The sequence below is a fragment of the Clarias gariepinus genome, chromosome 26 (assembly GCF_024256425.1).
Source record: "Clarias gariepinus isolate MV-2021 ecotype Netherlands chromosome 26, CGAR_prim_01v2, whole genome shotgun sequence".
NCBI lineage: Eukaryota > Metazoa > Chordata > Actinopteri > Siluriformes > Clariidae > Clarias > Clarias gariepinus.
The window spans coordinates 10,710,947-10,727,488 of NC_071125.1; the positions used below are offsets into that span (position 1 = coordinate 10,710,947).

Below are 16,542 nucleotides of genomic sequence, written 5' to 3' on the forward strand. Positions count from 1 at the left end.
AGAGATTACCTCTACTCCACTGTGCCACCTTGAGTATCTTTACCAATGGTAAATTTAACATTGCCGTTTTTCCATTACCAAGAATTGCTAGAGGAAGGAGATAGTTCAACATTTTCAACAATTTCAAATTGTACCGCAATGGTTAATAAATTCCTAGTGTAACATTTAAAAATGTTTAATGTGGTCAAATAACTGGCAGTTACACATGCCAAACAACAACAATTAAATGTAACATTAAACTTTCCTAATTCAAATAAAGAATTCGAATAAAAAAAACTTGTAGTTCTAGTGCTTAGATTAAATTTTCCACTGCCTGGTAGGGTTAACAAAATGTTTGACACTGGTCCCAATTCTGATATCTTAACTTCAATACCAGTTCCTGAAGTATAATTCAGGAATATAACCAGTTTTCTAAGATCTACTTTATCAAAAAACAAGAATATATTACACATTATGGTTCTATATATAGTATATATACACACTGTACAGTATATATATTTATTTAGCTACTTGTCATGTCGGCACACTTAGTCACTCATATTGTAAAAATTTTAAGCTATTTAGAACAGACTGGTTTCTGTTTTTACTATTTAATAATTTAAAATATAAAATTTTATGTTTGAGCCATCTGCCATATTTTTTACTTAAACAAAAAATAAATCCTGTTGCCACAACTTGAAGTTTTCTGTAAAACAATTACAAATGCTAGTTTAAGTATCACACACAATAACAACGAACAAATTTAATAGCTCTAGACTTTAATTTTTTAACACAATTTTGAATAAAGTCCAAAAATTAACAAGTTCATGGTCATTTCTTCGTCTTTTTTAAAGGATGTCACTGGATGATTCTACTGTATCTCACCTAATTTTCTTCATGTCTGACTGGTCTGTCTAAAGAGAGAGAAGGTGCATGCATACTTCTTTCTTGTGCTCACAGAATCTCAGTAATAATATAAATAAATAACTAAAGTAAAATGAAAGAGGCCTTCACTGCACTATACTTGTTAATAAATAATAAAATAATAAATGTACAAAAGAAAACTGCATAGCTCCTGAGGCTCTAATTAAATGCAGTACATCATGTGATTTATCTCTCTCTCTCTCTGGCCTAAAGCCACACTAAAACAACATCTACAGTTCCTGTACATGAGGGTCACAGTTTAAGTCACTGACACCACACCTAATACAATAATGTTAAATTTAGTAAATAACTGTGTACAAGTTGGCAAACACTTTTCTGCTTAATTGTAGCTGCTAGAAGCACAGTCACGGTGCAGTCCTTATTAATATTGAGGAAGGTGTTTCGTTAATTTTTCCCTGTGGATTTTTAATTTTCATAAGCTATGGCCACAATAAAAAAATAAACTTTATTTGATTTAATTTGATGTGTAATTAATGTAGAACACAAGTTTAAAAGTAAATCACGAAAGAAAGTTACGTTTTTTTTTTTTTTTTCAACCCCAATTCCAAAAAAGTTGGGACAGTATAAAATTAAATTAAAAAAAGAAGTCATATGCAAGCTCTTCACCTTTGTACTATATTGAAAACACTCCTACAATATTTTTTTTTAAATGATTTACCATGTGAATTTAATTGTTTGTTGAAAATATGCACTCATTTTAAATCTGGTAGCTGCAACATTAGAGTTGTATACCTAGTATTCAGTTATACTAGGTAGTTTCTGAACAGTGTATCAATTTTTGTATATGGACTATTTTGATGTAATTTGATCTTGATATGATCAGATTATTCTTAAGTCCTAAAACTAGATAAGGAGAACCTTTAGGAGTACAAGAAAAAAAGTAACTGATGACTGGCAATTAAGCATGAGTTTACCAGGCCCTCCCATGTCCTAAATAAGGAGATATATAAGGAGATAGTCTTTATAAAGAGAGTTATCAGTGTCCAACAGGCTGAAATATGTTACAAAACTTATTTCACTACAAAAAAAAATCTTCTGTGAGGTAGATAATTCAGCATCATTGTTACTTTCACAAGGGGTGGTTGCCTGGCAAAAACACTCCAAGCGTCGAGTAAATAATATATGGGAAAGTCACTCAACTCCTAAGGTCAACATCTAAGGCCTAGTGGCCTCGCTTGCATTGAGCAATTTCAATATTCAGGAGTGCACAATCAGGCAAACACAACATGTGTATACATACACACAGACACACACAAAAAGGGATGTACAGGGTGTTTGGCGGGATAGTCACAACACTCCCAAAAGAACATTGCCTGTCTACAGTTTGCTTAAGATCACCTGGATATGCCAGAGGCCAACTGGGAGAGTGTTATAAGGACAGATTAGTCCGAAACAAAACTTCTTGATTTAAATGGAAAGTCCAGACCATAAGCCTTCCATAAGGAAGCCCACCAGTTAAAAGAGTTCTACAAGAATGAATAGGCCAAATTCCTCCAACATGTTGTGCAGGATTGATCGCCATTTACCAAAATCATTTGCCTGGAGTTGTTGCTGCTGAAGCAGTTCACAGCAGTTACTGAAGGCAAAAGTTCAAATACATTTCCGGACAAATATATTTAATATTGGAAATTATAGTCCAACAAATACACTGTCTGGACGAAAAAAAAAAAAAGGTTGTTTTAGCCTTGATTATGGGATGCAGTGTAAGCCAATTTATGTTTGAAAATGATGCAGAACCAAATATTCTCAATTTGAGGCTTTGAATATGCCCGTGTAATCAAGAAAGAATGAAAAACCATTGATGGAATAACCTGGTCATTTAAAGGCAACCATATTTCTTCCATGAAACTTATGAGTCAGTATTGTCCTTTCCCGTTTTATAATGTGTTAGAGGGTTCTTAACTCAACTGCAGTAATTTAAAATCTCTTTGTTTTCTTTCCTTTATGCATGATGACAAATCGACACTGCTAAAATGGTAACCTTTCTTGACCAGGCAATCTACTTATAAAAACTATAATGATTTGCCCAATTTGTTTTGCATGGTTCTCTTTTATGGTTTAGATCTTTTCAGATTTTAGGTCAAACTTGTTCGAAAATCTAGAAAATTCACAAACGTTCCAGCAGCACTATGGGAGATTAACTTCTACTAGAGTGATGGAAAAACTATAAAGTAAAAAAAGAAAGGCTCAGCTCAAGATTCACAACATACCACTGGTACTGTACTGGTCAGGCACAGCAGGCTTAGTGTCATGGCTTAGGATTGAATGGCTGCTTCCACAATACACATATTACCTTTTTTCTTATGTAGCTAATAATTGTAACACCCCAATGAAATCAGAGGTCTATAGAAATACTTTGTCTGCCAATTTACAGAGAAAGGTATTATGTCTACAGTATATCTAATCGTTATAGTGTACATGAATCTAGAATATTTGAAGCCTTTTTGTTTCAATTTTAATGATTACAGCTTACAGCGCATGAAAATCCAAAAACAAATCTTAAAAATTTTTAATATTTCCTAAGACAACAAAAGGGCATCCAGAGTATAGAAATTCTCAAAAAAAAATTGTGCACTCAATAATTGGATAGGGCTCCTTTAGCATATAATAATTTGAGTGTGTCCTAGCACAGAGGTGATCAGTCTGCTTATGTGTTACTGAAAACCTGGGCCCATATTCACAAAGCTTTTTAGAACTCTTTTTAAGGGCTCCCATTTTAGTCCTAGCTGGGAGTCCTGGACTAAAAGTGATTTAGACGTCTCAGAGCAACTCTGAGTAAGGAAAGCACAAAAACCTTTATCTTAGCGAGTAGGTGTGGTTGACTCAGTTGCTAGAGATGATGGAGCATTTCAAGGACTCCAAGCACAGGGAGAACATGTAAACACAGACCTGAGGCAGGAATCGAAAACACGACCCTGGATGTGCGAGGGCACAATGCTATAACCACCTTGCCTCCTGACCATTAATTCATTTTAAAGATTCACAAGGAGATGATGCGAAAAAATACTCATATGATCGATATCTGCATTTATCATTTGTTATATAAACAAATATGGAATAATTTTGTAAGCCACTGTATGTATATGTGTGTAAAATAACTAAAGTGGTTTAAGTGATTTAAATCCACTTCTTTTAAAGTTATTTAATAAAAACATACAACAACTCAATTTCCAAACTTAAGAAATTTTAATACTTTTTGTAGAACAATTTCTTTTAATAATGGTTTCGTACAAAATCCTTTGGTCATAAAAGATCCTACTCAGCTTCTGCATTTACAGCATTCAACATGGACAATATGCACTTTTTTGTGTCCCCCTTTCGTTAATCTTCCGGGTATAGAAACAGGTATAGAAGAAACCCAATAAAACTTGTTCAAGATTAATCATACGCTTACAAAACTGCAGTCTTCTTATACTTAAACTTATAAGTAGTGCTAAAAGTGATTTTTTTTAAAGTGTCAAGTCATATGATGCGAATTCTAAAATTAAAATTTACACTTTCTAAACAGGCCTTGAAAAAAAAAATGAAGATAAAAGTCTTCTTCTGCAGAATAACATTTCAGATATCCCCTTAAAAACCTAACAGTGGTTCTCCATATAGATCAAGGACCTCAAGAAGCTTTAGGTTTGCATGCACTAATAACTGTGTGCTGGCTCTAGAAGGGATTAAAAATTAACAAGTGAGTTACAAGAAGTAAGATAAAGTGGGTATAATATTGGCCAGTAGCATGTTTCGACGTGGCTTTAAAGTCTGAGATTTCCCACAGGGAAACCTTATAAAACTGAAACATGAGACAACACACATATACAAGTATAGTCAGCATATTTTAAGCATAAACTTGGAACTAGGGGTGAAAAGGGTATCAACTCCTTATTTAAAACAAAGTTCTCCCTGAGAGCCAAGATTAGTTTTATAGTAACAGCAAACTATACTGCTGGCCAAATAAACCAGCCTATAATGCTTAATGAAAGTTTAATAAAAAGTTTAGAACAAAAATTATAAAAGAGGAGGTATTTGTATTACTATAATAGAGGTTGTCAATCAGAAGTACCTTCTTTTTTTTTTAAATCCATTGATCTGCAAGTTTAATGGATTAGGCTGAAAATCAAACATTGAGATTTCATTTAATGATAAAGGTACAGTAACTTCGCAGTCTCTCAAAAATATATAGACAAGAATGGAGAACTGAAGAATGTCTCTTGTATATTTCTTCAGGAGCATGTTTTCAATTATGGAGATACAGTATGTGCTAGCATAGATGGGGCGGGGGAAAAAGGACAAGATCAGGTGTAAATATTGGATATTTGTAAGTAATGAGGTAGAGTTACAGCTCATCTCTGGCTTGCTTCATGACAAAGCTGTGCATGCTCTCCAAGTCCCGTCCACTATTATACTCTTCGATCATCTGGCCTCCTCGAAATATCAGCAGTGTCGGGTATCCGTTCACCTGTAGTGAGGAAAACATCAACATAAGACTTGGTCCAGAACGTTTTTTTCTTTTTTATTCTTAATAATAAGCAAAAATGTCACATCAATACTAAATGACAAAAATATAATTCCTTCTAAAAGTATTGGAATGACCAGGCAAATATTTTCTGTTTTTGCCTTGCACTAAAGATATTGAGGTTTGAGATCAATAGATAAATAGGTAATGACGGACCATATTTTTAGCTTTTGTTCGTTAATATTTACATTTACTTGTGTTGAACTTAAAACACGGTGCCTCTGGTGGTAAACTGTGCATTTATAGTTGAGCAAAAAATAGGAACATGTAAATTTTTTATTTATTTTAAGAATATATTTTTTTTACACTAATATTTTGTTTTACAGTCCTTGCATGTATCATGTATGCAACATCACAAAACGGTTAAATTGTTCTTTTGCAATGACCTTCCAGACAGCTCACATCAGGTGCTTGTTTTGGGGAATTTCTCCCTTTAGTTTCCTTTTCAGAAGGTGAAATGACTGCTGAACTTAGTTGAGACTTAGTGAATAAGTTGGCAAGTTTTAAACCTTAAACATAAAATCTTTTCCCCTGATGAACTCCTTTATTTTGTTGGTTGTGTGTTTAAACGGTCAAACAATGTTTCTGAAGACTTCTGACTTCATTCTGATGCAATGAGTTACATTTAATTTCTTTGTGAATTTAATATAGAAAAAGTCTCTAGAATTAAAGAATTGTATGTAACAATAAAACACACCCTGTGTGGAAGGTCAGCAGGCTGAAACAAAATGTGATCAAGGGACAGTGGTCAAGGGAGAATGGCCAGACTGGTCTGAGCTGACAGAACATCTACAGTAATTCAAATAAGCCATCTACAACTGTTGTGTAAAGAACCATCATTGTTCATTCTAAAATGTTGCTGAGCTGCTGTAAATTGTCCTCTGCAATTCTATAAAGTTTGGTCGTTACTTCAAATTGGTTTAAATTAGCAGCTACAAAACAACACAAAGTGCCACAACAGAGTAGTTTTTCTTCAGCATTGGGTGAAATACATTACAGTGCCTTAATTACACACAAAAATCTGTAAGCAAGCAGTACGCTAACAGCTCATAATATTAAGAATCCTTTCTCCTTTAAAGAAACGTTAACTAGGGTTTACGTGTCTGCTGGCTAGCATACCACTATCAGCTTTAAGCTGCAATGTACTTGTATTGATCACAGGTAGGGCTGCAACTAACGATTATTTTAATAATCGATTAATCAGTCGATGCGTGGAAACACACATCCCGTAACAGAATCGCTGCTCTGACGGAAAACGTCAGTAACAAGGAACCTCCCCAAATACACTTGCTTTTGCCAACTTTTGAGGATTTAGCGGAAATGTTACTTTGTATCGTCATTAAACAGATTCATCTCCAGCACGGCTACAGCCTGTTTAACTTTTGTTTTTCCACAGGGGCCATTGTTGCAGTATAGTTACTAAAGAACAGTCACTACACGTGGACACAAAAATAAAATGCTTTATTGCTGGTAAACTGTACACGAGTGCAAGAATGATGACTATACGAGTAGCAGATGCGCACTGAGACTGTGTATGGGAGATGATTACCCAAAATCTGACAGCGTACACAAGAGAAGAACCATTGGCTCAGTTGTAATCACATGACTCTCGGCAGACAAATCGCATATCAATACCTCGTATATCAATACATCAATTTATGGAGTTAAATTTTATTTTGCTCGCCTTGCAAAACACTCACAGACCAAATTACTCGCAATCTAAAGTTTCACTGTACTAGTAGTACAAGTGTTTTGTATACAATGTTTTTAATTTTCTTGCAACTAGCTCACAATGTTTTTTTAAACAGGGTTTGCCAACTGGCATTTTATGTACAACTGAATATTATTATTATTATTATTATTAATAATAGAAACCTTAAAGCTCTATTTAATGGTCTGGATTTTTGATTAACAATTTGATTTACACAGACACCAACAACTGGGGTCTGGGCTTTGGCAATGCCATGAGATTAGAAGATTGAGTTGAAGGGAGGGGTACATTTGTTTGGCTTCTGAATACAAACTTCTGAATTTAAACTCAATCACAGAATAAACAGTATGTGACTCACTGAAAATCTGTTGCAGAGCGTTCTCTCTACAGTGCAGTCTACTTTAGCAATCTTTACATCAGTCAGTCCAGGAAAGTCCTTCTTAGACAGGTCTTCCCAAACAGGAGCCAGGTTCTTGCAATGGCCACACCTTCAACACAACACACAATGAACATGAGCAACCTGGTTATGAGGCATTTCCTTCATATACACAGACCTGGTAACCACTGTGAGGAATATTGCATGTTTTCCTTCATAAATCACTATAAAGTAGAAACTGTGATACATGTATATACATTTGTGTGCATATCTTTATAAACACATAATCCACTTTTTAGAACTGGAAGTCCAAAGACAGGAAGTTCTTTTTCCCTTTTTCCCCCCAAAAGCTAGACAGAAATATCAGAAAACTAAAACTGTTTTAAGTATATCATATCATAAAGGTAAAACCCAGTCAATTGGTCAAAGCCATTAGCAAGCACCTACCATGGAGCATAAAACTTGATGAAGGAAATTCCTTTAGCAATGGACTCGTCAAAGTTGCCTTCAGTGAGGATTTTAACAGAGGACTAAAATGACAAGAATAAACAAAAACAGAAAACCATGAGCAACAATACCTGGGGCATTCAGTCTTTACAGACTGAATAAACTACAGTGGTGAATTATGTACAATGACAAAGATGTCTATTGCAAAGTGACCCAAAGGAAAGTAAACTACAATTCCTAGGAGCTGCATTTGGAAATATTTAACTTTGGTACCTCAACAGATGTATAGACCTAAACATAAAAAATCCATAGAATTCTGCATTTTTACCAGCATGTGGAAACAGAAGCTACAGTATGATGTTGAGGTTTGGAACATGATGCTCAAACTAGTTGAACCACAAAAAAGCAAAGGGGGCACAGAGCTCCTGCAGTTTTTAATAATTATTATTTAATAATAATAATAATAATTGTAAGATGATATTGGGGCTATTAATCATAAGTTGGAAACAATATTTAAACTCCACTGTTAGAAATCTCATAGCATTCATGTCTTACCTCATCTTGGACAGAATCTGTTTTCTGAGGTATTTCATTGTCTTTTGCATCCTCAGCAGCAGCTTTATCTTTGGATAAGGCAGCTGCTAATTGGTTGTCCACAAATTCTTTAAAAGACTCCAGATCACGTTTCCCCCTATACTGATCAACCTGCAAACAAATCAACCTTTTTTTTTTTTTTTTGCTATTGCATTATGATACACAGCATTAGAAATAAACAAATATAAATTTTTCCCCTTAAATGTTATAATACTGTAATATTCACTGTACTGTAATAAAGTATTACCTTTTCATTAATCATGTTTGTGTCAATAATAAGCTAATGGCTCAAACTTCGGATTGAGTATTTGGTCTGGTGGTAAGTTAAGCAGGAGGATGTGATATTTTAAAAGAATCTGCACTGCTATAATAATTAAGCAATATTCCAAAAAAGTATTTAAAACAGCAGCTAAAAAAATAATATCTTAACAGCACTAATGTGGTGTCAAACAAACTGCCTGAAACAGTTTTCATGTAATCATAGAAAAAAAATGTAAATTATGAAGAACTGTTTGGTTTGTGACTTATGCACAATTATTACCTTTTCTCCATCTGTAAAGAAGAGCAGGGTTGGGTAGCCTCGCACCTGGTTCTCTGAACAGATCTCATAATGTTGAGTACAATCTAACTGCAGAAAGTAAACAACCAAAACAAACATGAAAAAAAAAAGAAAAATCACAAAAACATGTTTTAGACAATTCTAGTCAATATCCCAATGCTAACTTTGGGCTAGAATCATATTTTGAATCAGTACAGTACATATTTTGAATCACCACTACAGTATAATACATGCCATAACACATTAACAGATAATGTCCTTAATTGATATTGCAATACTTAAAGTGAGACAAATATTTTAATAGCTTGATGTCACAACTAGTTCATACATGCACACAACACTATCAACAGGGCTACAGGCTATACCTTGCCAATCTTAACCAAGTCTGAGTGTTCGAAGCTGGTGGCAAGCTGCTCCCATGTGGGAGCCATAGCTTTGCAATGACCACACCATGGTGCAAAAAACTTCACAAAATGAGAGCCTGTAAAAGAAAAAAGACAAAAAAAAAAAAGTTGCTTTTGAATTTTCATACAAAGCATTTAAGAAGCAGTTTTTCAGCAAAACGTACCATTTTGACTAAACTAGATGCATGTTTTAAATGCCATCCCAATTTCAGGATAAAACCCAAGACAATTACTAATTACCGTGGCTATATCCCAGTGTTCCAGGCAATTAAAAAATGTGTCTTTGTAAATATACAGGGTTGGGACAATGAAACTGGTTTTAGACCACTATAGTTTATTAGTATGGTGTAGGGCCTCCTTTTGCAGCCAATAAAGTATCAATTCGCCTTGGGAATGACATACAAATCCTGCACAGTGTCCAGAGTGATTGAGCTTTTTTTTTTGCAGAATAGTGATGCTGGTGGAGGAAAACGTTTCCTGACTTGCTACTCCAAAACACTCCAAAGTGGCTCAATAATATTTTGAACCGGTGACAGTGCAGGCCGTGGGAAATGTTTATCAAACCACTTTGTCAACAGTCTTGCTATGTGGGATTTGTGCATTATCATTCTGATACATGCCACCACCTTCAGGACACAATGTTTGAACCACTGGGTGCACATGGTCCTCCGGAATAGTTCGGTAGTCCTTGGCAGTGATGTGCCCATCTAGTACAAGTATTAGGCGTAGGGAATGCCATGGTATTGCAGCCCAAACCATCACTAATACACCCCCATGCCTTTCTCTGGGCATGCAACATTCTGGGTGGTACGCTTCTTTGGGGCTTCTCCACACCGTAACCAAAGGTTTGGCTATAGCAGCCAGCATGTACATTGACCCTTTGGAGCTCCTGACGAACAGTTTTGGTGTAAACAGGAGAGTTGGGGTGCACATTTAATTCTGTGAGTTGGGCAGCTGTAGTTTTATGTTTATTGGATACAACCCGGGTTAGCACCCGGACATCCCTTTCAGACAGCTTCCTCTTGCGTCCACAGTTAATTCTGTTGATGTGGCTCGTCCTTCTTGGTGGTATGCTAAGATTACCTCACAATACATGACAAAGACTTGTTGTCTTAGTCACAGATGTGCTAGCGAGACGCGCACCAACAATCTGTCCGCTTTTGAATTCTGATATGTCACCCATAATGTTGTGTGCATTGCAATATATTAAGCAAAACTGTGCTATTACTCTGCTAATTTAACCTTTACACTCTTACTCTTACTAGTGGAATGTGCAATCAATGAAAATTGGCCAAATTTAGCCATGAAACTTCCAACACTAAATTGGCCAGTGTTTCAGTTTCATTGTCCAACCCCTGAAATTCAGAGACAATCAATCTAGACAAAATTACCATTTTAATTAAAAAAAATAAAATTATTAAAGCAAAAGAAAGCAGGTTCTGAATTTGTCTCAATTTGGACGATAAACTAATTGTTATGTATAGTTATTCTATATTATATATTAGTTTAATTTGTGAAGTAATAATTGAAAATATGCTTTAATTAAAAGTAGAAAAAAAGTGGGCACAGTGGGCACATGGATTTAAAGGGGGGACACATCAGTACCATTATGACAATTTCAGAATGGGGGAATGTTAGACCTCACTCAATGTGAAAAAAAGCGTCACTTAATGTGACGTTACATAGAAAGTTATTAACTACTTTTTAGCAAAAGTATAAGGCTTAGCTTGATGTCACAACTAGTTCATACATGCACACAACACTATCAACAGGGCTACAGGCTATACCTTGCCAATCTTAACCAAGTCTGAGTGTTCGAAGCTGGTGGCAAGCTGCTCCCATGTGGGAGCCATAGCTTTGCAATGACCACACCATGGTGCAAACCAGTGCAACTGATTAGATATTTGTGTTAATCAGCCAATCAAGCAGCAACAACTCAATGCATTTAGACATGGTCAAGAAAAACTGCTGAAGTTCAAATCAAGCATCGAATAGGAGAGAAAGGTGATTTAAGTGTTACTGAATGTGGCATGATTGTTGGCGAGTATTTCTGAAACTAGTGATCTACTGATATTTTCTGACAACGATGTAGGGTTTACAGATGGACTACAGCAGCATAACATACTGGATGCCCCTCCTATCAGCTAAGAGGAGGAAACTGAGGCTACAACAAAAAACGAAAGATTGGAAAAATGTTGCCGGGTTAGAGAAGCTTGATTTCTGCTGTGACATTTGGATGGCAGGGTCAGAAATTGGTCATTTGAAACACAGATTGCACTGCTGGTGGTGAAATGGTATGGAGAATATTTTATGCCAAAGTGGGAATATTTTAGTACCCAATGAGAAGCGCACCCTGTCACGAAGCTTAAGTAATCTAAATCTGGGTTCTTGAACATGACAATGAGTTTACTGTAAATAAAGGGCTTCCACAATCACCAAGTAGTGGAATAGGAGATTAGCATCATGGATGTGCAGTCAATACCATCATGCAGTCATCACGTCAATATGAGCCAAACTCTCTAAGGAATGTTTCCAGCACTTATTTGAATATATGTCATAATGAATTAAGGCAGGTCTGAAGGCAACATGGGGTCCAACACGGTACTAGCAAGGTGTGCTTAATAAAATGGCCAGTAAATGTACATCTTACTTGGTTACATAATATTGAAAAGGCAATATAGCTTTGATACCTTTGGAGATGTGCTCTTTGAAGTTGGAGGCAGTAAGCTCATACATGCCCTGCAGGGGCTCTGGCACTTTGGGAGCCTCAGGCTCACTCTGTGGTTCCTGCAAAGACATACCAAAGACAAATTACACTTGCTTCTGCTTTTATTTTTACACATTTTTAAAACAACAAAAATATTACTGGCTACAGTCCATGACCATTGTTCCTACACTTTCAAATTGTCAAATAAAAAGCATAAATGAAACAGCCTACTTAGAGTTAGGAGTACAGAGAAACAATTCTTACCACTGGCTCCTCCTGAAGAGTTTTCAGCATCCAAGTCTCTAGGGACTGCAGGTCTCTTGGGCCTTGATACTTTACAGCTTCCTGCTCAGGTTTAAACAGCTTCAAACTACACCCAAAAAACACATTGTCACTTGCAAACAAGTGAATCGATTATTTAACTCAACACTTAAAACTAAATCTATAATGAACCTTTTATTACACAATGTTGTACATAAAAAAATCATGTTCATAATTTGATCTTAAACATTGAAGGTAAGCAGGAAAATATACGTCTTCTCAGGGCCAAGGAACATCACATCAGTTTCACCTGCCCTCTGGTTAAATACGTTGAAGCAATTGAGGACTTAGCTTGCCTGTTTGTCCAAAGCAAAGAAACTGTTCAGGCAAAAATAAATAAAAAATGCCTTGTGCTGTCTAATCCAGCAAGTAAAATAGAATTGCTTTATTATTGTTTCTTGTTAAAAACAGCTACAGTATTTCTTCACTATCCTATGCCTTTGTCTGTCGACAAATTGAGCTCCCGACTTCTTGTCCAATCCGAGGCCGTGCTCCTGATGTGTTACTTAAATCAAAGGCAAAGCCTTTATGACTAGAGATGCACCGAAATGAAAATTCTGGGCCGAAAACGAAACCGAAATTTTTGGATGCACTAGGACGAAAACCGATACCGAAAATGGCTTCATTAAAAAACATGTTTAAAATATTTTCTTTTTGTTTGTATAAAAAAAATGTTGCATATTGCAACTTTGCTGTCCTCATAACCCCCCCGCAAAAAAAACCCCTCTTCTCAGATGTGTTGGACTAATGGTACTTAGTTATTAACCTAGTTAACCCAGTGTAAGTATGTATCCAATGTTGTAAACATTAAAGCACTTTTTGTAAGTCGCTCTGGATAAGAGCGTCTGCCAAATGCCTAAATGTAAATGTAAATGTCATCTGAAACTTTGAAGTGCTTCCAAACCGCCGACATACTCCGTGTTTGATGCGTAATGACAGCGCGAACGAGACGGGAGGATGGGAGAGGCGTGGCGACAATTTCTGCTTTTATTTTCGGCGCTTTCTTACGTTTCGGCCGAAACCGATAATGCTATTTCGGCCGAAAATTTTCGGCGGCCGAAATTTCGGTGCATCCCTATTTATGACCTGTCCACCTTGCTGTGTAACTGACTGTGTGGCAGCTCTGTGCTCAAACCCACTGTTTCTGGCCTGAAATATTCAATCAACCAACTAAAACTGGCAAAGTATCAGTCAAAACAGGCAACAAATTGAAACAAACAAATGGACAATTAAAAACCAGTGCTGTAGAGCTAAAAAAATAAATAAAAAAAATGCAAGAGCAATCTACAAATAAATTTTGAGGTCTGCTCTCATAATTAACCTTTTTTAGCCTTAAAATTTTGTTTGTTTTTGTTGAAATCTAGTGTAGTGATATTGTTTTTATCCATTGTGCATTTCTTTTATTTTAATTATTAATAAGTCACTTCGGACAAAAGAGAAAGCAAAATGTCCAGTAAGGCGCAATCACATTTCATGTTATCCGGGGAGGATGCACAAATCGATTGGCCAGCTCAGACTTTTTTTTATTTTTATCTTGATTGGCATTGACTGGTGATTAGCCAATTACTCTCATATATAATAGATTATATGCCAATTATAGATTGAGCTCCTGAGTGGAAAAGGCCCTATTTTTCCCGAAATTGCGAATACCGATACAGGCATCTGTAGGCTAGAGTCCAAGGAGCAGGTTGTCCGTGGTCTCAGAGCAGAGGGAGTCAACTCTGATGAATGTGAACTGAAAGACAATGTCTAAGCAAAATTTGAAGTAAAAGTAGCTTTATTGATCGGTTAGTGATAGTTGAAAGAGTTAGTTAAAAGTTTTCTAAATGCATCGTCATTTTGATCAACTTAACCCTCTTCACACAAAACAGCTCATTACACTGTAGCCAGCCCCTTTAAAACACCCTCACCTCCAGAGATCTCATATCTCTCGAAAGATCTGCGAGCCTCCTGCGTAAAGCAGGTTATTGACACCTTCAAATCATAAACAATATCCCAGAAATCGACCCCGCCAACTAAAAAAAGTGATGGGTTCATTAAGGTCAAAATTAACCAGCATGCATGTGCACTCGTGGAAATTTCCTTTGGGATCAATAAAGTATCTGTCCATCCATCTCTCGCTCACTCCGAAAAAGTATACACAATGTATATTACACACAATGGAGTTAACAAAATTTTATCCATATACTCTGGAGAATTAATTATAACCACACCATGAGGTGCATACTGGTAAATTAGCAGAGCCCCTATAGTAACAGACTAATTCAAGATCTACTGTAAAAATGAATGCTGCAGGAGACTGTTTGAACAGTATCGTGTATTAGGGCCTGGTCCAAGAATAAGCTCATAGAACAGCTGTGGCATTTTTGCATTTGGTTGCCCTGGGTTTAATGCACTGTTAGCAGTTCATTATATACTGTAACTGCACTGTATTTATTGTGAACTGCATACTTGCTCTTATTACTTCTATGCTTTAGCATTCTAACTGTTTTTTATTACCTTGTTCATGCTACTCTTTGCTGCTGTAATCTGTGTAACATCCAGTTTCCCTATGGAACAATTCACTATCTATACATCTATCCATCTTGCATTTTTTAGTTTTACAAGATGAAGGCCTCAACAGTAGAAACCTTGTACTGCTTACGTAGGGTATCCTCGAATCCCGTGATTACTGGAGCAAAACTTTGTGTCCTTTGTGCAGTCTACTTTAACCACGTAGACCGGCGGAGATTCCATGTTGTTGTATTTATCAGCCATCTCGTTCCATGTCCCCTGCAGCCTCTGACAGTGACCACACCTGTGCAGGACAAAGTACAGATTTTAGCTGTCTTGGAACAATTGGATGTTGTAAATAGTCACTAAAAGCCAACAACTTCTATAAGCTTTTACAAGCACAGCTCCTGCAATAACAGATTTATCGATGTTCGCCATGAACTACTAAATGATGCTGAATAAAACACTTGGAGTGAAGGGGATTCTCGCCACGTAGGCTGAAGGGGCGTCTGGTGCTGGACTGATAATCAAAAAACCCACTAGCTTAGCTAGCCTTACCGGCGTTCACATTTCCAGTGAGCGTGGGGAGAAAAAACACGCTACAAATTCTTCCAAAGTGATGTTACAGCACTGTAAAAAGCCATAACAAGATACTGGTGTAAATAACTGATGTAACTTGCGTTTTTAAAATAGGACAAAGAATATCAAGCTAGCTAGCAAACATTAGCAGCTAATGAACTTTCATTTTTCATTCCAGCTAAAAATGCCGTATGCAAACGAAGCTGTGCTGTTAGAGATCGTTTATCAGAATAATACGACTACATGGACATTAACCTTGACCTGGATGAGCTACAAAAGCGAGTAACGTTATAAAATCACTGCATTAACTAAGCATTGTGCAATTCTACATGTCTTAGCTAGCTAACAAAGTTTAAGGTAACTTTACCACGGTGCGAAGAACATAACGAAGTGTGGAGCAGTCGGAATAGCGTTGTTGAACATCTCCACTGTATAAGTGTGCTTGGAATGCTCGTCCTCGTCTGTGTCATTATCGCACAATATTACACTAAAGAGAAATGTACCGTAAAGGACACTTATTAAAACGCGGTGCATGTTCAGCGCTGATGTGGCCATGGTGAGACTGAAGCAAAGTACAGCTGCACAGTGAATGAAACCGCGTACACTGCTTACGCTTTCGGAAAGGCCCAATCAACCGATTGCACTGCAGCAGATTCGCAACTGAGCATTTATTTAGTCATGCATGAATGTAAGCTGTGATGAGAATAAAAAAGTGTAGTACAGTAAAGAGCAATTACACCAAAACAATAAAATAAAATAAAATAAAATAAAATAAAATAAAATAACCCGTAAAGCAGCTTTGTGTCTGGTCACAGCATCAGCAGTAACCAAAGTAGCACTGCTTCACTTTTATACAGTACAACATATTCACATGAACCAAGAGAATTAACATGGAATCAATAATCTTTCATGTAAACTCTTCA

General features: G+C 36.3%; 1 protein-coding gene across 1 annotated transcript; it reads right to left on the reverse strand.

Annotated features, from left to right (window-relative positions):
* Positions 1-4,091: 4,091 nt before the first annotated feature.
* Positions 4,092-16,234, reverse strand: txndc5 (thioredoxin domain containing 5). Its single transcript, XM_053488186.1, has 10 exons — positions 15,987-16,234; positions 15,192-15,344; positions 12,491-12,596; positions 12,210-12,306; positions 9,481-9,596; positions 9,098-9,184; positions 8,518-8,667; positions 7,963-8,045; positions 7,498-7,627; positions 4,092-5,371 (listed from the first exon to the last, which is right to left on the reverse strand). The coding sequence occupies exons 1-10, from the start codon at positions 16,172-16,174 to the stop codon at positions 5,249-5,251; spliced, it is 1,233 nt and encodes a 410-aa protein (XP_053344161.1). The 5' UTR covers positions 16,175-16,234; the 3' UTR covers positions 4,092-5,248.
* Between the last annotated feature and the right edge of the window lie 308 nt (positions 16,235-16,542).